The sequence below is a fragment of the Lethenteron reissneri genome, chromosome 26 (assembly GCF_015708825.2).
Source record: "Lethenteron reissneri isolate LAM-NWPU_2019-01 chromosome 26, ASM1570882v1, whole genome shotgun sequence".
Classification (NCBI taxonomy): Eukaryota; Metazoa; Chordata; class Hyperoartia; order Petromyzontiformes; family Petromyzontidae; genus Lethenteron; species Lethenteron reissneri.
The window spans coordinates 20,309,380-20,332,171 of NC_083804.1; the positions used below are offsets into that span (position 1 = coordinate 20,309,380).

General features: G+C 53.9%; 1 protein-coding gene across 1 annotated transcript in view; it reads right to left on the reverse strand.

The window, feature by feature from the left end:
- Positions 1-11,460: 11,460 nt before the first annotated feature.
- PDGFA (platelet derived growth factor subunit A) overlaps positions 11,461-22,792 on the reverse strand; it is a 28,337-nt gene continuing 17,005 nt past the window's right edge. Inside the window, exons 3-7 of the mRNA XM_061559659.1 lie at positions 21,909-22,007; positions 19,039-19,229; positions 17,811-17,934; positions 14,045-14,089; positions 11,461-12,505 (exon numbers count right to left, since the gene is read on the reverse strand). Coding sequence (XP_061415643.1) covers positions 12,495-12,505; positions 14,045-14,089; positions 17,811-17,934; positions 19,039-19,229; positions 21,909-22,007 — 470 coding nt within the window. The 3' untranslated portion in view covers positions 11,461-12,494. The remainder of the gene's footprint in view (positions 12,506-14,044; positions 14,090-17,810; positions 17,935-19,038; positions 19,230-21,908; positions 22,008-22,792) is intronic.

Consider the following 22,792-nt stretch of genomic DNA (forward strand, 5'->3'; position numbering starts at 1 on the left):
CTGTTGCTGCTGTTGCTGCTACTGCAGCTGCTGCATTTGTTGTAACTGCTGTTGCTGCTGCTGCTGTTGCTGCTACTGCATCTGTTGTAACTGCTGTTGCTGCTGCTGCTGTTGCTACTGCTGTTGTTCCTGCTGCAGCTGTTACTGCTACAGCTGTTGCTGCTGCTAGAGCTGCTGTTGCTACTGCTGCTGCTACTGCTGCAGCTGCTACCTCTGTTGTAACTACTACTGCTGTTGCAATAACTGCAGCTGCTGCTACTGCAGCAGCTACTAGCGCTGTTATAGCTGCAACTGCTGCGGCTACAGCTGCATCCTACAGCGCCTGCAACTACTGCTGCTGCTACTGCTGTTGAAACTGCTACTGCTGTTGCTACTGCTGCAGCTTCTACTGCTACAGCTGCTACTGCTACAGCGCCAGCAACTGCTGCTGCTGCTACAGCTGCTACTGTTACTACTGTTGCTACTGCTGCAGCTTCTACTGCTACAGCTGCGTGGAGAATTGAGGCCAAGCTATCATGTGCGGCAGATGGCTTTGTTCCTGTGCCGCGATGAACATAAATCGAATCCATTTTTGTTGGCGTCTCAAACAACCCGAGGTCCGAAGTGATTTACTGTCTACGCGTATGCACCCACACACAAGGCAAAGGACCCCCGTGTAGCCTTCGCACAGACTGTTGGGGCAAGTGCTGTTAGCGAGCAGCACCTACGAAGGCCGGCGCTGTGGCACACGAGGGGGTGGGGGGGGTGTGTTGGCCAGACACCACGCCCAGCCGCCTTTGTCTCCCAGCGACTCAGTTGAGGCCGAGTCGACCTTGGGGGCCGTCCATAAATGACGTCACGCGATTTTGGACGATTTTTGACCTCCGCCTTCTCGTCACACGGCGTCACAAAAAGTCAGACCCCCCCCTCAAATATGAGGTCACAAAGCTCTGCCCCCCCAAATAAAACATGCTTAAAATCGCTTTAAACTATTGTCATTGTAGTGAGTATTTAATGTACCGCTGCACTCTGATGTTGTATGAGAAAACATTTATTAAAAAAGTATTTTAATTAAGTAGAACGTGTTGTCTATATTGATTTAAAGTTGCGCATTTTGATGTAACGTCACATTTCTCAACCCCCCCCCACCTCGTCACACATCGTCACAAATGTCTGACCCCCCCCTCCCAGGTGCGTGACGTCATTTATGGACGGCCCCTTGAGACAACCACAATCGCCATTCGCCACTTAGTTGGCGGTGACGTCAACACGGCGCTTGTGCCAGGCAAGGTGCACTTTAAGACCACGTGAAGTGCAGTGCCGGATTAAGCTAGTGGGGGGCCTGTAGCATGTGTTGTTATAAAGGGGCCCTAAATAAGAAAAAAAAAGATATATATTAAAACACATACATTTTTAACTTGCATAGTAAAGTAATCGTATTTTGCATTTGCTATACAGCCAGATAATACGACAAATCGCTAGCCTTAAACACCCAGTCGTTCATAAAAGTTGAAGGCGGTATAGTACTATAGTAATAGAGCGAGTGCAGAATCACTGAACCGGAATTGATTGCTTGAAAGCAGGGGTCCGTAGCTTCTGCTACTTTTTGCTACGAGGATAATCCGGCACTGGTGAATTGCCGGAACCCTCCCTGGACAGGTCTCGGGACAGACCCGGGTGCCATGTGTTGAACGAACGAGACGACTGGCAGATGCGTCACCTGTGTCACCTACTGCTGCAGTATACTACTGATGTCATGGCTGCAATTGCTGCTGCGACAGCTGCATCTGCTACTGCGACTGCAGCTACAGCTGCTGCTACAGCTGTTGTAACTGCTATTGCTGTTCCTACTGCTGCAGCTTCTACTGCTAGATCCCCGTATCACCTAAACAGACTGTTGGGGCAAGTGCTGTTGGCGAGCGCCTATGAAGGCCCGCACGGCACACGAGGGGGTGGGTGGCCAGCACCACGCCCGGGCCCGCCTTTGTCTCCCCAGTGGCGACGTTAACACACCGCACCAGGTAGTCATTTGAGGCCGAGTAGACCTAGGGGAGACCCAGCACCGATTCAGGTACTCGTCACCGGTGTTGGCCGTGAGAGGGATTTGAATTCTGGTCATCGGGTTCGTAGCGCAGCGCGCTAATTGCTTCACCACACACACACGCGTACGTACACACACACACACGTGTACGTACAGACACACACACACGCGTGTACGTACATACACACACACACACGCACGTGTACACCCACACGTGTACGTGTGTACACACACACGTGTACATACACACACGCGTGTACACACACACACGTGTACACACACACACAGGTGTACATACACACACACGTGTACGTACACACACACACGAGAGAGACACGCGACCCAACGACGAGTCGCTGCGAATCTTACGAAACAAACCCTTGAGGCATCAACACAACAATGACGAAGGTCATTGTGTCACGGTCGAACTTGAAGCGACAACATTTACACTCCTCAACGTCTGTCTCTGCTTTGTTACATCCAGCGGACGTCCGCGCCTGGGAGGAGACGGAGCCCCGGAATCAAATTCGTGCTTGTGTGGAGTTTTTTTGGATCTCGTGGGATGTGGTTGGTGATGGTGGTGGCTTGGAGAGGCGTTCATTCAACAGTGGATAGACCACGGCTGCTGCTTCTGATGATTATGATGACGGTTGTTAGCGAGCACCTATCAGACGGCACCAGCTACGACTTTTGTTTTACGTCCGAGTCTACCTAAAGGTGGCCCAAAACAATGAAGGTCTGCACGGTACACGAGGGTGGTGGCCAGCACCACGCTCGGCCGCCTTTGTCTCCTTAGTCACGATGTTTACACAATGCAACAGCTACTCTCATTTGAGGCCGAGGCTACCTAGGGGGGGGAGGCCCAGGACCGGTTCAGATCATCGTTATTGGTGTTGGTGGCCGTGGGCGAGGAATCGAACTCGGGTCACCGGGTTCGTAGCGCAACGCACTAACCGCTACGCCACCGCTCCCCACACAGTACAAAGACAAATATCAGCCGTATAGCCTTAACATACTTTCGGGGCAAGTGCTGTTTGCGAGCGCCTATAACCAGCACCACGCCCGGTCGCCTTTGTCTCCCTCGTGGCGATGTTTATACACCGCACCAGGTACTCATTTGAAGTCGAGTCCACGCAGTGCAAAGACAAAGATTCCCGTGTAGCCTTAACAGATTGTTGGGACAAGTGCCGTTAGCGAGTACCTATTAAGGCCGCGGCGGCATACGAGGGGGTGGGTGGCCAGCGCCACGCCCGGCCGCCTTTGTCTCCCTAGTGGCGATGTGTACGCACCATGGACCAGGTGCTCATTTGAGTCCTACACTCGCACACACGTCCATTGCGAATGTTCCCCGATAATTACACGATTTGTGTTCCTGGGTCGTAAGTGTTATTTCCTATTTTCTTATGCCTCACAAGTATAGACAATGGGTATTATTCCGCACAAACGTTGCTTTTGTGACCAGGACTTTACGTGAAGGAATGACACAAATGCACACCACGTTTTGTCACTAAAAAAATAGGTACATTTCAAAATATCACTATCCTGGTCACAAAAGCAAAGTTTGTGGGGAATAATAGCCATTTTCTGTACTCTTGAGGCATAAGCAATTAGGAAATAACACTTACTACCCAGGAACAAAAAATAAATGTTTGTTACGCAGCGTTATAATGACTTACTCGCCTGTGTCACAGGTGGGTGCAGGATGGAGGGGCGGGGAGAATTCCTCCTCGGAGAACACTCAGAGCCACCCCCCCTCCGCCCGCCCGCGGGAAGGAGCGAGTCACGGTCGATGATGCATCGTGAATTAATTAGTCAATCAACCCCATTGTGACTAATTGTCCCCTGGGACTTGCGCGCGTGATCCACCGATTTTTTTTCTCGTGAAGCAGCTTCGTCATTAAGCAGCTTCGCCCCCCCCCCCCAGAGCCCCGCCCCCCAGAGCCCCCCCCCCCCGCCCCCAGAACCCCACCCCAGAGATTTATTGATGTCAATTTCGCACTCCCACCACGTGCCTGGAGGTGGAACGATGTCAATCGGTGGCGCAGCCTTGAGCGCTCGCATAATTCCGCGCTGCCGGGGACGACGAACGTTTTCCGCCCCGACGCTGCACGGGGAATGCAGGAAGCGGTGTTTGTCCTCTTGTCTCGTGCAAGATGTTAACGACCTCGCCGGGTATACAACGGGGAGGTCGTGGGTTCGACCACCCACACGGGGATTTCCCTCCCAATTGTCTATACTTTTAAGAAGAAGAAAACTAAGATTTGTATCCAGAGCAGTGAAATAAAACCTTACACAAGTGCAAGAAACGCTGTTGTTCGCTCTTCTTGCAAGATGTTAGCCACCTGGTATATTCAGGAAGGCCGTGGGTTCGATTCCGACCCCGGACGCCTGTTGTATATTTGGAGTGTGCACATTCTCCTCCCGTGGTCGCGTGGATTTTTCTCCGTGTTTTCCCTCCACATGTATGTAATCGATAGCACGCGTTTAGAGCATTCGGCTCCTGCTACAAATTTCCACGCGACGACGATAAGCCACTTCTCGTTGGTGTTATCATTTGTGGGCAGTTTCGCTTCTGGCAAAGAGCTATTCAGCTCAGTGGCTCTTACCTGGTTTAAAAAAAACGATTAAAATCGTTATTTTTAAAACGTGCTGCTAGTTGCTGACCGCTGCTCGTTATTTTCAGCCCCCCACGCCCTCCCTCCCCATGCCCTGCAAACCTTTGATGATGAAGCTTTTTCTATCGGTCTTTGCCGAGACGCCCGGTTCAGAAACTCGGCCAGTGACGAGGCAATTTGGGGGACGGAATAAACGCTCAAAAGGTGCACGTGCTGTGATTTGTCTTTCACACAGAGACACAGAGTTTAAAGGGGAAGGGGGGGGGGTGGATACGTAAATTCGATGACAGACGCAGGTGGAAAAACAACGCGTTCCGTTTTGGCCGTTCGTTCAGGCAAAGTAAATGTGATGTGTGCAGGACGCAACAACAGTGAATGTGATGTGTGCAGGACGCAACAACAGTGAATGTGGATGAGTGCAGGACGCAACAACAGTGAATGGGATGTGTGCAGGACGCAACAACAGCACCACCACAGCATGGTACGTATGGCCGACGGATGTCACTGGATGAATTTGCAGTCTAGCAAAGGGGACATTCTCCAACGAGACGGAGCGATGGAATACGTTCATGCGTAGCTGCTATTTGACATCGAAACAAAAGACGGTCACTGGCATCGGGCGCTTTCAGACGCGCTGCTTCTGCGGGCGTCTGGAACGTGCTCCTCCTTCCGATATTAGGAAGCCACTTTTAAATCATCGCGATTAAAAACTCATTTCTTTAGAAATGCTTTGTGTGTTTCGTTGATTGTCCTTCCCCCGCACCTCCGTTTTCCACGGTTGGCTACGTACGGTGCGAAAGAAATTGAACATTACATACGTATCTACAATCACGTGAAAAAAAGACAGGAACAAAATGCGAGATGTAAAATACACTACCTTTTATAAACGGTCTTTGATATAAAAAAAAATTGTACATTTGGCAAACTTTTTGCAGGCAGGCAACGAACGAACAACCACGTTTACAACACTTGAAACAACAAAAATACGATGTTTACACGCATTTAAATAGAGCACTTGTGAGTAATACATTTCAGATAATTTGCAACTTAGAGCAGTCTGTCCTCCGATCTCAAGGATAAGAGTTCAAATCTCAGCCAGGGTCGACTCAGAAGCAGCACCATCATCATCCTCATCGCCGCCATCGTCATCAATCAACACCGTCCATCTGGGGTGGTTAAAATAACTACCAGCTTGTGAGGCTGCATCACTGATAGTAGTTGAACGCTGCGATCACGATGCTATATACGCCACGGATACACGCGGTGCGGCGACGTGGAGATTTCCCGCAATCCCGACAGATACGTGCATCATCCCAATGTCCGTTCGAGTGACGCGAGAGAGACGTTTAAACAAGGAAGCAAAATTACGTATTACGGGGTTCTTAATGTTGTTTGTTAAATCTATTAACGTATGACCCGCGATGACGTACGGACATCGGAAAGGTGGACATCCAGAAGGAACATTCAAAGTGTGCTAAATGGGACGAGCCGTACACGACGAAGCCTTGTGCGAGACAGAAATAGGAACACGTGGATCAGAGAAATCCGCGGTGGGGGGGGGGGGGGGGGAGAGATGGCGTTCCAAGCTCTCATGCAGCAGTAGATAGAGCACGATTAAGAGGATTAAGAAGCAGGGTAATCCCCGCTTGGACAGCAGCAGAAAGGGCAAACGCATGGAGCAGGCAACACAACACGAACCAGAGACATCGGTAGGGAATTCGTCTCCAAGCCAGCAGCGGATCGATCATGGCTCATTATTCCTCCGCTCACCGCGGCCCGGGAAGGACATGGCGTGTGACGTCATCACACAGTGGAGCCCCCCCCCCCAGCCCCCGCCCCCCCCCACCGGTAATTAACTAGAAGCAATTTTTGACGAATTATGGATAATGCCTCGATTAAATTGTCCGGTACAACCCAGGGTTCATGCTGAATAGCAACACGACAACTGTGTACCGCCAACGACTCTTCACTACGAGAGTTCGCGTGACCCCCCCTACCCCCCACAGGCAGACAGAGCTAACACATCAATGCTTTCAACTTCAATTGTTGAGCGATCCAACGTTTGCCCATAGTTTGTCACAAGTGTAGTTAATCGAGTGGATATTGGCGGTGGGTGTCAAATGGGCTCACCACAACAAAGCCAAAGACCCCCCGTATAGCCTGAACAGACTGTAAGGACAAGTGCTATTAGCGAGTAGCACCTACGAAGGCCGGCATGGAACACGAGTGGGTGGGTGGCCAACACCACGCCCGGCCGCCTTTGTCTCCCTCAGTGGTGAATGTTTACACACCGCACCAGGTAATTCCTTTGAGGCTGGGTCGTCCTAGGTGAGGCCCATGACCGGTTCAAATAATCGTCACCTGGTGTTGGTGGCTGTAAGCGAGAATTGAACTCGGGACGCTGAGGTTCGGCGTGCAGCGCGCGAACCGCTCTACTACCACACACACACGTACACTCACTCGGCCGCCTTTGTCTCACGTATCAAGCTCTTGACCCACACCACCACGGCACTCGCTCAATGCACACGCCAGCCTGCGGTGTTAATCGGCCACCGGTTTTGGCCTCGTGAGCAGAGTCCAGGGCTAAAACGTGGGTAGGTGGAGGTCGCCGGTAGACAACCAGCACGAGACGAACCACCACCATTATCATCATCGTTTTGTTTTTGCCAATTATATTGTCCGAGTGGGCAATGCAGAGGCTCTGCTGTGCGTTAAGAACAAGGCAGCAATTGTTGAGATTTTCATTTAATCTTAATAAAAAAAATTTAAAGCAAGGTCATTTTTGTAAAAAAAAAAATTTAATACAAAATTGCCTCTCCAGTTATGACATTAGAACACAATGGCCTCACTGTTGCGTGCGATTACGCTCCCGGGCTGGCTCTCCGGCTTAAATAAAGGACACTTTGGGGGATGGCTCTCAATACGGCTTAGCGAGAACTCACCTGAGTCAACAAAGGGCAATTCACCGGATTATACAAACTCGCAACGGCGCTCTCACGCGGGTAAATAAAGGATAATCGACCGGCTTAATCTACCAATCAGTGGGCCCTCACCTGGTTCAATAAGTGACAACAATAGACAGCACTTGTACGAAATCGCAAGTTGGCTCTCACCACCTCGTCATAACGGACATCGCATCGAGCTGCAGCGTTAAATAGATGATATTTATGCGTAGTAAAAAAACTAACTTTTTGTTCCACAAAGGTCCTGGCCTCCCCTTCGGACGTTCTGCTGTAGGGGCATCGACCATCTCTCGAACGCGAAGTCGGGGCGACTACGAGGTATGGCGTTTGCGTTGCGCACGACAACAACAACAACAACTTCGCGACGCCATAAATAAGAAACCGCGAAGCCCGTCGCTTGTACATCGCGAGTACCGGACAGCGAAGGAGAGACACGCACGGCGTCCACACCACGGCAAGCGACACGGGCCCGCACCGCGCATGGGAGGTTTATAATAATACAAAACGCACGTGGCCTACGCACGTGGCCTACGCGCGTGACGTGCCGTGACGTCACTGACGGGCTACGTGACGTTGACAGGGCCGAGCGAACGAGCCGAGAGAACGGGGTGCGAGGTGGCGCTGGACTTGAGGGGTAGGGTGGGTGGGGGGGTTAAATGTTCGGGCGAAGGGATAATGTTCGATTGGCTCGCGTGGTTACGGTGAGATTCTGATTGGCTCGTGTGATTAGGATCGATTTGGCTAGTGTGGCACGGGCTCGGGTTGTATGCATGTTGAACTTTTTTCGCACCGTAAGTATCCAACCCGTGCGAATAAAAAATGTGGGGAAGAACAACAAACTAGTGCACAAAAAGCGGTTCAGTGTGTTGTCCTTTCTCGCACTTCGTGTCTGCTTGGCGAGTGTGGTTCGAGTTAGGGTCCAATTGGTTCGTGTGGTTATGGTCTGGTGGGAGAGTGCGGTTAGGGGAACGGCTACTGCAAGCCTCCGTTAGGCTCCTGTACCCCAGACCCTCTCTCACGCACGCGTCGATGATGCCTACCAACATCGCGCAAAAAGGTGTCAGTCAGTTTTGCAATGTCCATTGGGCCTTTCACTTGTGGCGTTCGCAGGGTACGGACGAGCAAGGATTCGCGCGCACACACTCGAGACGCGGCGGAACTTAAGTTAACACGCGGTACACAAACAGCCCAACATGTGATACACATAAAACGGACTGGACCATTTCACACACTTGCATGGCGGGGGGGGGGGGGGCTGGAGGTTCAATCCAGTGGTTTCAATCTCTCCCGACACTGGGAGGAGGTGGTAGGCAAAGCCGCCCGTACAGAACGGCAAATCAGGGCGACTGCCCCGGGCCCCGCGCTTTGGGGAGGGGGGGTTAAATTCAGTGGTTTCAATCTCTCCCGACACTGGGAGGAGGAGGTGGTAGGCAAAGCCGCCCGTACGGGACGGCAAATCAGGGCGATTGCCCCGGGCCCCGCGCTTTGAGGGGCGCCCTTTGACGTCACGGTGTGAGATGTAATACTCCCGGTTTCGTCCCCCCCCCAACACCCCTATGGACGGCCATACCACCACCGATGAATTGTAGCTGCTACTCAACTCCTGCCCCATACGAAAGACGTCACTCGAGACTAAATCACAGTTCATTTAAATGTGTACCGCCACCACCGCCAACCCCTCCGCTCTGCACAGCGATTCCATAAATCGTCACGATTCGGGGTTATTATTTGATTCAAGTAATTCTTATTTCTGTCACTCCCCCACCCACCCACCCACACCCCCATCTCGTTTCATTGTCTGCATCGAGCTGTAGAGTCGATCCAGTTGCTCCCTGAACCCAAGTGTAATTTCAGTACGGTAGACGATTTGCATTTCTACAATAAATCGCAAGACACGTCAACGAATCGGTTGCCGCGTGTGCGCGCTCGCAACCCCGGGATGCGCGGATCGTGACAAAGCAATCGTGATTACACCGCTGCCAATTGGTAAGCGTGGTGAGAAATGTCTCACGAGAGACAGCTCAAGCCCAGCAGATAAAACAGGCGCGCAGTGTCAACGTCTCGGTTCAATTGTAGGTCAGGGTCAACATTCGCATAATCATCATCATCATCACGACCACTATACTACTACCACCACAATCACCAACGGTCGGTTAAAAAGGTACCACCTGCTCGGCTACGTTGTTTTTCACAGGGAGTCAAACCTGCGTGTGTTTTTTGTAAGGTCATCTATGGCCCCGTCATAATAATGTGGAATTTCCACTGGCTCAACCCCCCCCCCCCCCCCCCACCGTTGGCACGAGCAACTGACCAATTCTCTGGCACAGCAAACAATAATAAAAATAAAACATAATAAAATAATACATTATTTTATATAATGATGTTTTATTTTTTTATTTTATTATCTCCCTTCTACGTGACTTTACCGAAAGAACCAAGAAGATGAATCCCTGCAGTCCCGAGAGCTTTAAATCGAAATTTAAGGATCACTTGATTTGCGATGTATAACATTTGGGGTTCAATAGGGGGGGTGGGGGTTGTGGGTAACTAGTGATAACCCGCAGAATGTCATTGTCAATAACGCTGGCTTTTGTTGGATTTAGCAGATTTAAAGTGGATGCCGGAGCGAGTGAACGACCCGAGTTCATTTGCGTGGCCATGTGGGGAGATGATAACAGAAATGGAATTGATTGGTGAAGAGTGCCAATGAAGGATGCACGCGCCGGTTAGCAATAAAGAGGTCTACACGTGGCGTGTGCACGTGCGTGCGTGTGTTATCAAGTTGTGGTTAGCGCGTAGTAGTGCAGCGGTTAGCGCTACGAAGAACCCGGCGGCCCCGAGTTCGATTCCCGCTCACGGCCACAAACATCGGTGACGATTATCTGATCCGGTCCTGGGCCTCCCACCGGTTCGACTCGGCCTCAAATGAGTACCTGGGTGCGGTGTGTCGTAAACATCGTGTGCCGTGCCGGCCTTCATAAGTTGCTACTCGCCACCAGCACTTGCCTGCAACCAACAGTCTGCAGATTGAGAGGCGAGCTTTGAGTAACCGGCACCGATACAATTTAACCGAGCGACAAGCTCGAATATTAGCAACGCTCGTAAAAAAAAAAAACGAAATACAACGAGCGACGGCTTAACTGGTATTTCTGTAAATACACTTTTTTGTTTTTTTTAAAGGAAAATAACGCGGTACAACAACAACGAGCACGCGCCACGCTTTATGGCAGAACAAAAAGTTGAAACGCCTCGCCCGGGGATAGAGTGATGTGGGGCCATCATCGTGGCCACGAAGGGCTGGGACACAGCGGTGTGGAGCGTTCATTCATTCGTCATCATTACCAGCAGCAGCAACATCACCAGCCGTGGTCAATCCACCATTCACTACCAACATCCTCACCCTAGCACTCACCCTAACCACAAACCCTCACCCTAACCACAAACCCTCACCCTAACCACAACCCTCACCATAACCTCAACCCTCACCACCACCACTCACCACACCCATCACCATTCATCACCTCCACCAGCAGTAGCAGCGATTCACAGTCACGACTCAATACGATAATCGAACCAACAACAACAACAATCGGTTCCTCTCTCTTTCCCTGCCCCAAGCCGCGAGCCATCATCCACGACAATCGAATTCCGTGCACCGACAGCTGAAATAATCGATTATAATCGACGGCTCATTCCCGTCGATAAATGCAGAACCATAGACGGACTTTAGAGCCCGTGGAGTAAAAGAACATCTTAGGTTTTTAAAAAAATAATAAAATAAAAAAACGTTCACCGTAGCGACCATGAAATCACAAACCCCCCCATCCCCACCTAAGCGATGACGAGAGCCCCCCCCCCCCCCTGTATCGCCCCCCCCCCCCACCACCTGCTGCATCGCCCAATACGAGCAGTTTCCAGGGGGGGGGATCTGCGGATGCCGCGTTCGTGAACCCCAACGGCACGAAGAGGGCTCTCACCTCTCCCTCCTCCACCCCACACCACACAAACCCTTCCAAGTCTCTCCCAAGCCTCAGCGTTTCTCTCCAGTGTTGTGATTCCGCAAACTGCCCAGAGTCGTGCCAGGGAAGGTGGGGGAGGGCTAAGGTTCGGCTCCTCCAGTCCCCCCCCCATCCAGTCCAACGCCTCTCGCCCCAGAGTACTCGAGACTCACCCCGGGAGCACTCGGGACTCGCTGCTCACCGCTCAAGTGTCCCGTCTCGCGCTTCGTCCGCTCCGTCTCCTCTCTTCTTCCCACCCTCGGTAGCGCTTCACGCCCCAGCACTCTCATGCCCCCACTCCCCGATCCCCCCCACCCCCCACCTCCCCACCACCCCTTGTCGTTGCCGCCATCCCATGCTTCGTTCCGCTCTCTCGCGGCCATTCTCCCCACTTCCCGTTCCTGTTCTTACAGCGGCAAACGTCCTCGCAACGTCTCCTCCCTCTCGCATTGTGCCTTCTCTCCCGGCGTCGTCTTCTGCAATCACTTCCCTCTCCCGCACCGGCACATCACCGTCGCATCACCGTCGCTCCCCCCACCCCTACCCCCACCCCCGCCCCGGGGCCTCCCCCTCTCGCTCGCCAGGGTCCGTGATCAGGGGTTCCAGGGTTCGGGGGTTCCAGGGTTCGGGGGTTCGGCAGCAGCGGCGATTTCTTCGCGAGTCCCTCTCCGTCTCTCTCTCTTTCTCCGCGTGCGTCCCTCGGACCCCGTCGCTCGTCACCGTCCGAGCCGCAGTTCGTGCCACGTGCGTGAGCTGTCGGGTTCGGGGGCTGGTGGCGTCACAATGGAGGACACGTGGGCGGGGCGGAGAGGACGGAGGAAGGAGTGGTGGGGGGGAGGCGAGGCAGGCAGCTGCCTCTCTCGCTGTAGTGCGCGCGGTCCGCTGGCTGTAACGAACATCATCTGACACCTGGAAACAAACGGAGTGGTGGAGGGGGAATTAGGGGGGAGGGGGATACATTCGTAAATGAAAAAATATTCATCTTCTTGGTTCTTTCGGTAAAGTCACGTAGAAGGGAAGTAATAAAATAATAAAAATAAAACATAATAAAACAATTCTCACGACGTTTCGGCCACAACGCAAGCAGCCGTCCTCAGGTGAAAACCAGGTCCGTCGAGGCGACAGAGTCTGAATGAAACAGCACACGGGCTTAGAGCATATATATAAGCTGGGCGCATTGACAAAGGAATTTGCATATCAACAGGAATTTAGCAATTTCAACCGAGAAGATGGATTCTGGCTTAGCAATCATTGGAAGGACGTAATAAACCATTTCGGATCTTAACTGATTGTGTTCACGTTAACGGTGACTTTCAGACCGCGTTCCACTCACTGGCATGGTGCAGTGTGCAGAGTAATGTATGGTGTCGTAATTGTACAGTAAACATATAGCAGTATGATACACATTAGGGTGGGTAGAATAATACATAGTGTTATATTAAAATGGATAAGGCAGCAACTGCAGCAGCAGCAGCAAGTGCAGCAGCAGCAGCAAGTGCAGCAGCAGCAGCAAGTGCAGCAGCAGCAGCAAGTGCAGCAGCAGCAGCAACTGCAGCAGCAGCAGTAACTGCAGCAGCAGCAGAAACTGCAGCAGCAGCAGCAACTTCTACAGCAGCAGTAACTGCAGCTCCCTTTGATGCTGTTAATCCTGCATAATGCACATGCATATGCAGTACTAATTACATTCCTGCATTTCCCATAAATATGCTAAATTCCTGTTGATATGCAAATTCCTTTGTCAATGCGCCCAGCTTATATATATGCTCTAAGCCGTGTGCTGTTTCATTCAGACTCTGTCGCCTCGACGGACCTGGTTTTCACCTGAGGACGGCTGCTTGCGTTGTGGCCGAAACGTCGTGAGAATTGTTTTATTATGTTTTATTTTTATTATTTTATTACTTCCCTTCTACGTGACTTTACCGAAAGAACCAAGAAGATGAATCCCTGCAGTCACGAAAGCTTTAAATCGAAAAAATATTCGTGTATATTTCTATCGAGCTCATCGCCGCCCTGACTCGCAAACGATTTTTGCACGAAACAATCTGAAAGCATCTTCCCAGTCGGCACGGTTAGCTGCAAACGGTGCGAAAGAAGTTCAACATTACATACATCAGCCATGGGGGGGGGTGGGGGGGGTTGGGGTGGCGACTCTTCCCATGCCGACATCGCTGAGCCAGCTGTACGAATTACCCATTTCGATGGCAAGAGCGAGTGTACCCCCCCCCCCCACCCCCACCATGATTCGACCACATTACCAACAGAGCCCCTGAGCCACGGAACAAACTCGGGGCACAATGCAGAGACTGATCGGTGTTGGGGGGGGGCAGGGGGGGGTGGCAGATCTGAGACCGATCGCGCACTCCCATCCACCCTCCATGACGATGAACACCACAATCCCTGCAGGGGGGGATGGGGGGGGGCCCTTCCCACGGTGTGCGAGCATCTCACCTTTCCCGCAGAGGCCGTCTTGGCAGTGCTGAGATTCATTGGGACCTTGAGGATTGAAGGGGGGGCAGGGAAGGGAGAGAAGGAAGGGGAAGTGGAGAAGATATGAGCACGAGTTGGTCACTCGGAGCCGTCAGCACCTTCTCCACGGGTCAACATTCCAGCCGGGGTCTCGCCGTCCCGAGTCGGCGACACGGAAGATTTACCCGCAACCCAGGGGGCCACGCCGACATCCAAGACACTGGTCACGTGCCGTATGCCCCGGTCTACCCAGTCTCACCAGCGACACGGAAACAAATCGAGCGAGAAATTAAAACCTCGACTGCCATTGATCAGCAGCAGCAAATACTCTGGCTGTCCGCCTGATGATGCTGGTTGTATGATAATTGTTTTTTTACCCTTTTATCTGGCAAGAAAACTGACACCTTTTGCGCCTTTTGGCGTCATCTGGTCCAACACCATGTGAGACTAGGCTCTAAAGAAAGCTGTCTCGGGTGTGGACCAATCAACTTCAAGGACAGTGCATACATTATCAGAGTTGTGTTTTTTTTGCATTATGACTGCAGGTATTGTGGTCTATGCAAACATGACTCCTTGTAAAAAAGGTGTCAGTTTTGTTGCCAGATAAAATGGTAAAAAAACTATTATCATATTTTGCTGCTGGCAAAGGAGGTTCCAATTATGCTGGTTGTAATTAGTGGTGAAACGGCGCACGCGAATTGTTCAAATGTTGTGGGTTTACTCTCCAACGCACCGGTGTGCTCAACTAGTAACGAGTTGGCATGTTTTGTTTACGTGACAAACCTGTGTTGAGTGGTGGCGGGTTTAACGACACAACATTTACATTCGCGTGATTTAACCCACAAAAAAAACCTCAATTGTGAAAGAAAAAAAAGGTTCGCAGAGGACAAAGTCGGGCCGGCCTTTGTAAAAGAAGTCGATCGGGTTCATCTCAAAACCACGCATCACACGAGCAGCGAAGACATTCCTTGGAATCACACCTCGTCCACAGACTGCGGCGGAACAAAGCGTGCAGCTCCGCAGCTTCGGGCAATATTATCGTCCCCGTTTGGCCACTGACCATCGGTCTTGTGCGGCGTTGTTGTTGTTATATCATCATCGTTATCATCATTATTCCCTGCACCTCGGCTCCGAGGAGTGTTTTTTTTATCTTCTCCCCAGCACTAGAAAACTTGTCCCGAACAAACTTCTTTCACACCATACACGCGAAAGGGCGCGAGGCACCGCTCCCCCCCCCCCCCCCCCCCGCGGGAGGCGGCTGCTCGCGGTCGCCGCCGCCGGAGCCGTCACGTGACGACGCAACTCAAAACCCGGCCGAGATCGCGCGGCGATTGGGAGCGCTTCAGCTGGCCGACAATCCCGAAAGACGTCGCGCGCATCGCATCGGTGTGGTTTGAGAAGACATCTTGGTCCGAAAGGCGGCTTCGTCTCATTTACAAAACAACGAACCCCCCCCCCCCACCGTCCCTCCGTCAGTGACATCCGCAATATCCGCCCCCCCCCCGCCCACAATTCCCACTCCAGCCCCCCCATGCCCCCCAGTCAAAGGAGAGCAATCAACGGACCGCAACGCGGTACCGAGGTCCTGAGAACCAGGGAGATGGAGAGACGCTGGGAGAGGCGCTGCTATCATGCTGGGGGGGAGACGGGGGGAGGATGTACAACACCAACCTCCGTTCGCCCTGCACCCCCCCCCCTCTCGCCCCCCCCCCCCTCTCCTCCCTTCCATGTACGCATCTCCCCAGGCTGTGTTTGGCCGAGCTCCGTGCCCCCCCCCCCACCCCCCCGTGGACTCGCTACAGGTTTTTCGCGTTCCCCCCTCGCAAGGTGCGCGGATAATTAACGAGCACGCCGTGACTGGCACCTCGCCAACAACATTCTCTCTCTCTCGCTCGCTCGCTCTCTCTCGCTCTCTCTCTCTCTTTTATTTACGATCAGTGGAAACAAGAAGATGCTCGATGTAGTCGGCACTTTGCTTCGTTCATCATTTAGTTTTTTTGTGCGTGTTTTTTAATGCTTTGCTTTACGTAACCCCCCCCCCCCCCCCCCCTTTTAAATGAAAAATTTCACAAAAGATGTTCCGCTCTGCTCTCTTTACCCCTTCCTTCTCTCCCCCTCTCTGCCCCCCCCCTCTCTCTGCCCCCCCTCTCTCTGCACCCCCTCTCTCTGCACCCCCTCTCTCTGCACCCCCTCTCTCTGCACCCCCTCTCTCTGCACCCCCTCTCTCTGCACCCCCTCTCTCTCTGCACCCCCTCTCTCTCTGCACCCCCTCTCTCTCTGCACCCCCTCTCTCTGCACCCCCTCTCTCTGTACCCCCTCTCTCTGCCCCCCCCCCCTCTCTCTTGCTGTCTCTCTCTCTCTCGCTGTTTCACTCTCGCTCCGTTTCCATTGCCCGTCTGTCTGCTCGCCCGAGCGCGACGCGCAGGCGTCATCGTCATCACCACCGCAGCGTTCCACGACTGGCGGGGAAGGAGAGGGGGGGTGATGAGGATGATGATGATGAGTGCAAGTCAAACGATTCGCTCGATTATTTTAAATGGGGGGGTGGTGGGGGGCGGACGACACAGCCACTCCATGGAGCGTCACCGCGACCAGGCTGTCTACCTCCCCAGGAGAGTCGCTCCCTCAATTCCCGGCACTTAAACCTCCAAGAGAGACGCCAACGCTGTCACAGAGATCCCCTCCCTCCCGCCCTCTCAACACCCTCACCTCCACCCTCCCCCAATCCCTGCGGCTTTCTGGATTTAAACAACTGCCCCGTCAACTTCACAAAGTGACATCCCCCCCCCTCCCCCACAGTCCCCCCCCACCTCCTCCTCCACACCCCTCGCCTCCCCTCAGGCAACGTCACAATGACCCCCCCCCCCCCGTATCTCCCTCCGCCTTCCACCTCCACCACTCGGGCTGCGTGCGTGACCCCCCCACACCCCCCCACCACCATCTCCACCCACCTCAAGGCCACGGTCCCACCGAGGGCTGCGCCAAATTCTCTGGGGATTCAGCTGCTACATCTGCTGTAGCTGCTGCTGTAGCTGCTGTAGCTGCTGCAGTTGCAGCTGTAGCTGCTGCTGTAGCTGCTGCTGTAGCGGTGTTCAATGAACGAATCAAACTGCCTGTGAGTCAATGAACGAATCAGATTGACATTCAATGAACGAAGCAAACTGCCTGTGAGTCATTGAACGAATCAGATTGACAGTCAATGAACGAATCAAACTGCCTGTGAGTCATGCACGAGTCATACTGACAGTCAATGAACGAAGCAAACTGCGAGTCAAACAAAGAATTAAACTGACAGTCAATGAACAAAGCCAACTGTCTGTGAGTCAATGAACGAATGGAACTGCCTGTAAATCAATGAATGACGAGTCGGTCTCCATCAACGAACACCTCGCTATCGATGACCGTCGCGGTGGCTGCGGTTGTGGTGGTGGTGATGGTGGTGGTAATTGTGGTGGCGGTTGTGGTGGCACAGTAGGGGGCACAGCTGGAGCATCTGCCAGTCATCTCAGCCAGTCAACCCATGGCACCTGCGTCTGTCCCGTGACCTCCTGCCAGCAGCGAGCCTTCGACAACTTCACGTGGCCTCAAAGTGCACCCGGCCTGCTACAGGCGCCGCGGTGACGTCACCGTGTGGCGGGGGGTATTGGCATTGGTGGCGGCGTTGGTGGTGAGTCTAGCGCCCAGGCGGGGCGGGCGAGCGAGCGAGCGGGGCGAGGAGAGGCGAGCGGTGGGAGGCCGCTGGTGTTACCGTCGCTGTCGCGGCAGTCCCCGTGTCCGGCAAGGCAGCCGCACGTGCAGTCGAGGTGCTCCTCCAGCTTGACGAGGGCCTCCTTGAGGAGAGTGCGTCGCTTCACGTACTCGATCTTGGCCACCTGGCGGAGACGAAGGGAGTCAGAGTTCGAATGTTGGAAACGCACCGTTGGGACGAGAGCCGTTTTAGCGAGCGAGTGAGCGATGGAGCACCTCTGTCGTGTTCCTCTCGTTATTGTTTGTTTCTGTAGCTTTCTGGACCCCCTCCCCTCACCCCCCCCCCCCCTTTTGGACATTTGTGGGAAAAATAACTTCATAGCTCATCGGATTCCTTTAGTGTCATTAAATATTTTGATTCTGTGTGCGGGTGGGTGGGAAACACCACGCTTAAGGCTGAGTCGACCTAGGGGAAGCCTGGTGCGCTAACCGCTACACTCCCCCCTCCATGCCCCCCATAACCACAACCACACCATGCAATGGCATGCGTCGCGTGGTATCATGTTATATAATGTAAATATCGAACACATTTGCCGTGCGTTGTATTAAAATGTAATGAACTGTGATTCAGTACAACACAACGTAATGCTATGCAACACGATGTAACATGATGGTAACACAACGCGATGCAATGCAGTACGCATGATGCAATGTCACGTGATGCACTGAAATATACATCGCAGTGCATTAAATACAATTCAACATGACATCACGCAATGTTAGCGGTTGGTATGGTGGCTTGCGGTTGGGCAGTGCGGTGGGCATGGTGATTTGCGGCTGGTGCGGTGTTCTGTGATTGGTCAGGGCGGCTGGTGCGGTGTTCTGTGATTGGTCAGGGCGGTTGGAGCGGTGTTCTGTGATTGGTCAGGGCGGCTGGAGCGGTGGGCTGCGATTGGTCAGGGCGGCTGGTGCGGTGTTCTGTGATTGGTCAGGGCGGCTGGTGCGGTGTTCTGTGATTGGTCAGGGCGGTTGGAGCGGTGTTCTGTGATTGGTCAGGGCGGTTGGTGCGGTGTTCTGTGGTTGGTCAGGGCAGTTGGTGCGGTGTTCTGTGATTGGTCAGGGCGGCTGGTGCGGTGTTCTGTGATTGGTCAGGGCAGTTGGTGCGGTGTTGTGTGGTTGGTCAGGGCGGCTGGTGCGGTGTTCTGTGATTGGTCAGGGCAGTTGGTGCGGTGTTGTGTGGTTGGCGCGATGCGGCTGCTCAGGTCGGCGTGGTGTGCTGCGTGGGCCACCTTCACGTATTTGTGGCGCGTGCGCGACGGCTGGCACCGCACGCTGTGCGTGTTGCAGCAGCCCGAGCAGCGAGGCAGCTCAACGCAGGGCGGCCACACCAGGAAGTTGGCCGACGTCGAGTCGATCTGGGACCTGGGGATCTCCAGGGAGACGGGCCGCACGCGGCACACGGCCGCCGTCGCCTCCTCGGCTGCCGCGACGATCAGCACGTGCGAGGGGCGGGGTAGACGTGGGGGGGGAGAGGTGTGGGAGAGGTGGCAGGGGTGGGGGAGGTGGGAGAGGGGCAAGGGGTGGAGAGGTGGGAGAGGTGGATGAGGTGGGAGAGGTGGGAGGGGTGGGAGGGGTGGGAGAGGTGGGAGAGGTGGAGGAGGTGGGAGAGGTGGGAGGGGTGGGAAGTTGTGGGGGAGGTGAGAGCGTTGGGGGAGGTGGGAGGGGTGGGATGGGTGGGGAGGTGGAAGGGGTGGGGGCGGTGGAAGGGGTGAGGGAGGTGGGAGAGGTGGGGGTGGGAAGTTGCGGGAGAGGCGGGGCGAATGGGAGAGGTGGGAGGGGTGGAGGAGGTGGGAGACGAGAGACCCGGTTAACAGTGCTGGTGGCGCGAGGCCAATTGGGGCCCACATGCCGCAGTTGATCCCTACCACTCAGGAGACGAAGTCGACATCATATTACATTATTAGACATTAACAGGGTCACGTGAGCCCTGCAGCCACTCGAAGCGCTGTATTCACCACAATTCTTTCCAAACAAAAGGCAAAAGAGGTCCCCCCCCTGCTCCTCCTCCCCCGTGTAGCCTCAACAGACTGTTGGGGCAAGTGCTGTTCTTGAGCAGCACCTATGAAAGGCCGGCACGGCACACGAGGGGGTGGGGTGGCCAGCACCACCCCCGGCCACCTTTGTCTCCCCAGTGGAGATGCTTGCACCCCGCACCAGGTTTCTCATTTGAGGCCGAGTCGACCTAGGGGAGGACCAGGACCGGATCACATCGTCGTCACCGCTGTTGGTGGCCGTGAGCGGGAATCGAGCTCGGGTCGCCGGGGTTCGCAGCGCTAAACCCGCTACACTCCCGCTCCCAATATAAAGATAAAGATCCCCCGTATAGCCTTAACAGACTGTAGGGACAAGTGCTGTGAGCGAGCACCTATGAAGGCCGGAACGGTACACGAGGGGGTGGGTGGCCAGCACCACGCCCGACCGCCTTTGTCTCCCTAGCGGCGATGTTTACACACCGCACCAGGTACTCATTTGAGGTTGAGTCGACCTAGGGGAGGCCCAGGACAGGTTCAGATAATCGTCACTGGTGTTTGCCGTGAGCGGGAATCGAACCTGGGTCGCCAGGTTCGTAGTGCAGCGCGCTAACCGCTACACTCCCGCTCCCAATATAAACACATGCGCGCAAACACACAGCCACACATACACAGAGGCGCACACACACACACACAGCCACACAGACTCGTCCACTCACGCGCACACACACAGACAGATGCACACACACAGAGGCACACACACACACACAGCCACACACACACACAGAGGCGCACACACACACACAGCCACACACAGACTCGTCCACTCACGCGCACACACACAGACAGATGCACACACAGAGGCGCGCACACACGCACACGCGAGTGTGGAAACTCGTACCGTACTCAATGGATCATTGTCCGCGCCGCTGATAAAAATCTGAGGACATCAATCATGCGACGGGCGGCACGCCACGGTCACAGCATCCCAGTCGTCCCCACTCGTCGCGCGTGCGTGCAAGCACGTGTGAGTACGTGTGAGCATGTATGTGTGCGCGTGTGAGAACGTGTGCGTGAGTATCTGTCTTTCACCACACTTGCCCCAACAGTCTGCTAACGCTATACGGGGGATCTTTGTCTTTATCTTAAGGAGGGTGGTGTGGCTATGCACACAAAACCATCACCGTTATCACCATCACATCATCATGACCCATTAGCAGCAACATCCCCATCAGCAACAACACTATCACCCACCACCACTACCAGCAGCAAAGACAAAGATCCCCCTACAGCCTGAACGGACTGTTGGGGCAAGTGCTGTTAGCGAGCATCTATGAAGGCCAGCACGGCACACGAGGGGGTGGGTGGTGGCCAGCACCACGCCTGACCGCCTTTGTCTCCCCAATGGCGATGTTTACACACCACACCAGGTACTTATTTGAGGCTGAGTCGACCTAGGGGAGCCCCAGGATCGGTTCAAATAATCGTCGCTGGGTTTGTAGCGCAGCGCGCTAACCGTTACACCACCGCCCCCCACTAACAGCAACCCCCCCCCCATCAACTCCAACTTTCACATTCATCAATCAGCAACAACACGACTTTCACCACCCCATCATCACCGCCCCTACTTGCTAACCATCATTCACCACCAACTACCTCTACTACCACCATCAACAACAACAGCCGCCATTCGTCACCAAGTGGCGGTGACGTCGCCACGGCACCTGTGCCAGGCCAGGTGCACTTTGAGGCCACGTGAAGTGTCGAAGGCTCGCTGCTGACAGGATGTCACGGAACAGACCCAGGTGCCATGGGTTGGACGACTAAGATGACTGCCAGATGCAACCAGCTGTACCCCCCCCCCCTACTGTGCCAAGCTCGCTCTATTTTATCCTCCCGGCGCTCCGCTAGTTGTTGTGAGCGTCGCTCCTCTGCCCTCCGTTGTTGTTGCAGGGTGACTGCCTCCAGCTGGCCAGTAGCAGCGTCCCTTCACGCGCGTCCTCCATATTTCGAGGCCGATCTTGACACCGCTGGTACCACCGTCACCACCGTCACCACCGTCACCACCGTCACCACCGTCACCACCGTCACCACCGTCACAATCATCGCCACCATTAGCCCCATCTCACCGATGCTCCGTACGGAGCGTGCAGCCCGTGTCCGGTTCCCCGCCGCTCCGGGCTCCACGCCGCGCGCCCGCACCAACGCCGGCATTGAACCCGGCCGCTCTGGACAACAAAAAACACAAAGACAAAGGTTCCCCGTGTAGCCTTAACAGACCGTTGGGGCAAGTGCGCACGCACACACACACACGTCTTGCTTAGCCCTGTGGGCAGACTGCAGGGATACGTGCTGTCAATCCATACGAATCGACAGCCCTTCCTCTATCCACTGCTGGATGAAGGCTGCCCAGTGCCGTGTACGCCACGAGGGGGTGTTGTTTGACCATACTTCACCACGCTGGGCAGTACAGGTTTGGTATAGGGGTGAGGGGAGGCCAAGACCGCTTGAGACACAGATATTGCTCGCCACTAATGTGGCCCTGGATTCGAATTTACTTTCATAGCGCGCAGCGCGCGCTCACCACTGCGCCAACGCTCCATGCACGCGCGTGTTGTTATCAAGCGACTATTAAGGCTGGCACACGCAGACTTTAGATTGTGTGTGGAGGGAGGGGAGGGGCAAAATATGGCAGTCGAGCAACGTGAATCCATCTGTGCGGAGTGATGAGTACGGGTTCCGGTAGGTTTGCTCCGGGTTCTCTGTTCTCTTCACACGTCAAGGAAACGTATTTAAAAAAAAAAAGCCCCGGCCAAATCCATGCTCCACTTTAAAAGGGATTCTTGAGACTCTTGCGAGACTTGACTGGGTAAATAACAATGGGCATTGTGCTAATAAAGATAAATAGTAATTATCATAATCGGTGTTCAATAATGAGGATGGATATGGAAGATCAGAGTCAGTGTAATGCACCTCGCACCAATTTCCTAAGTCGCTGACCCATCGCGACCCC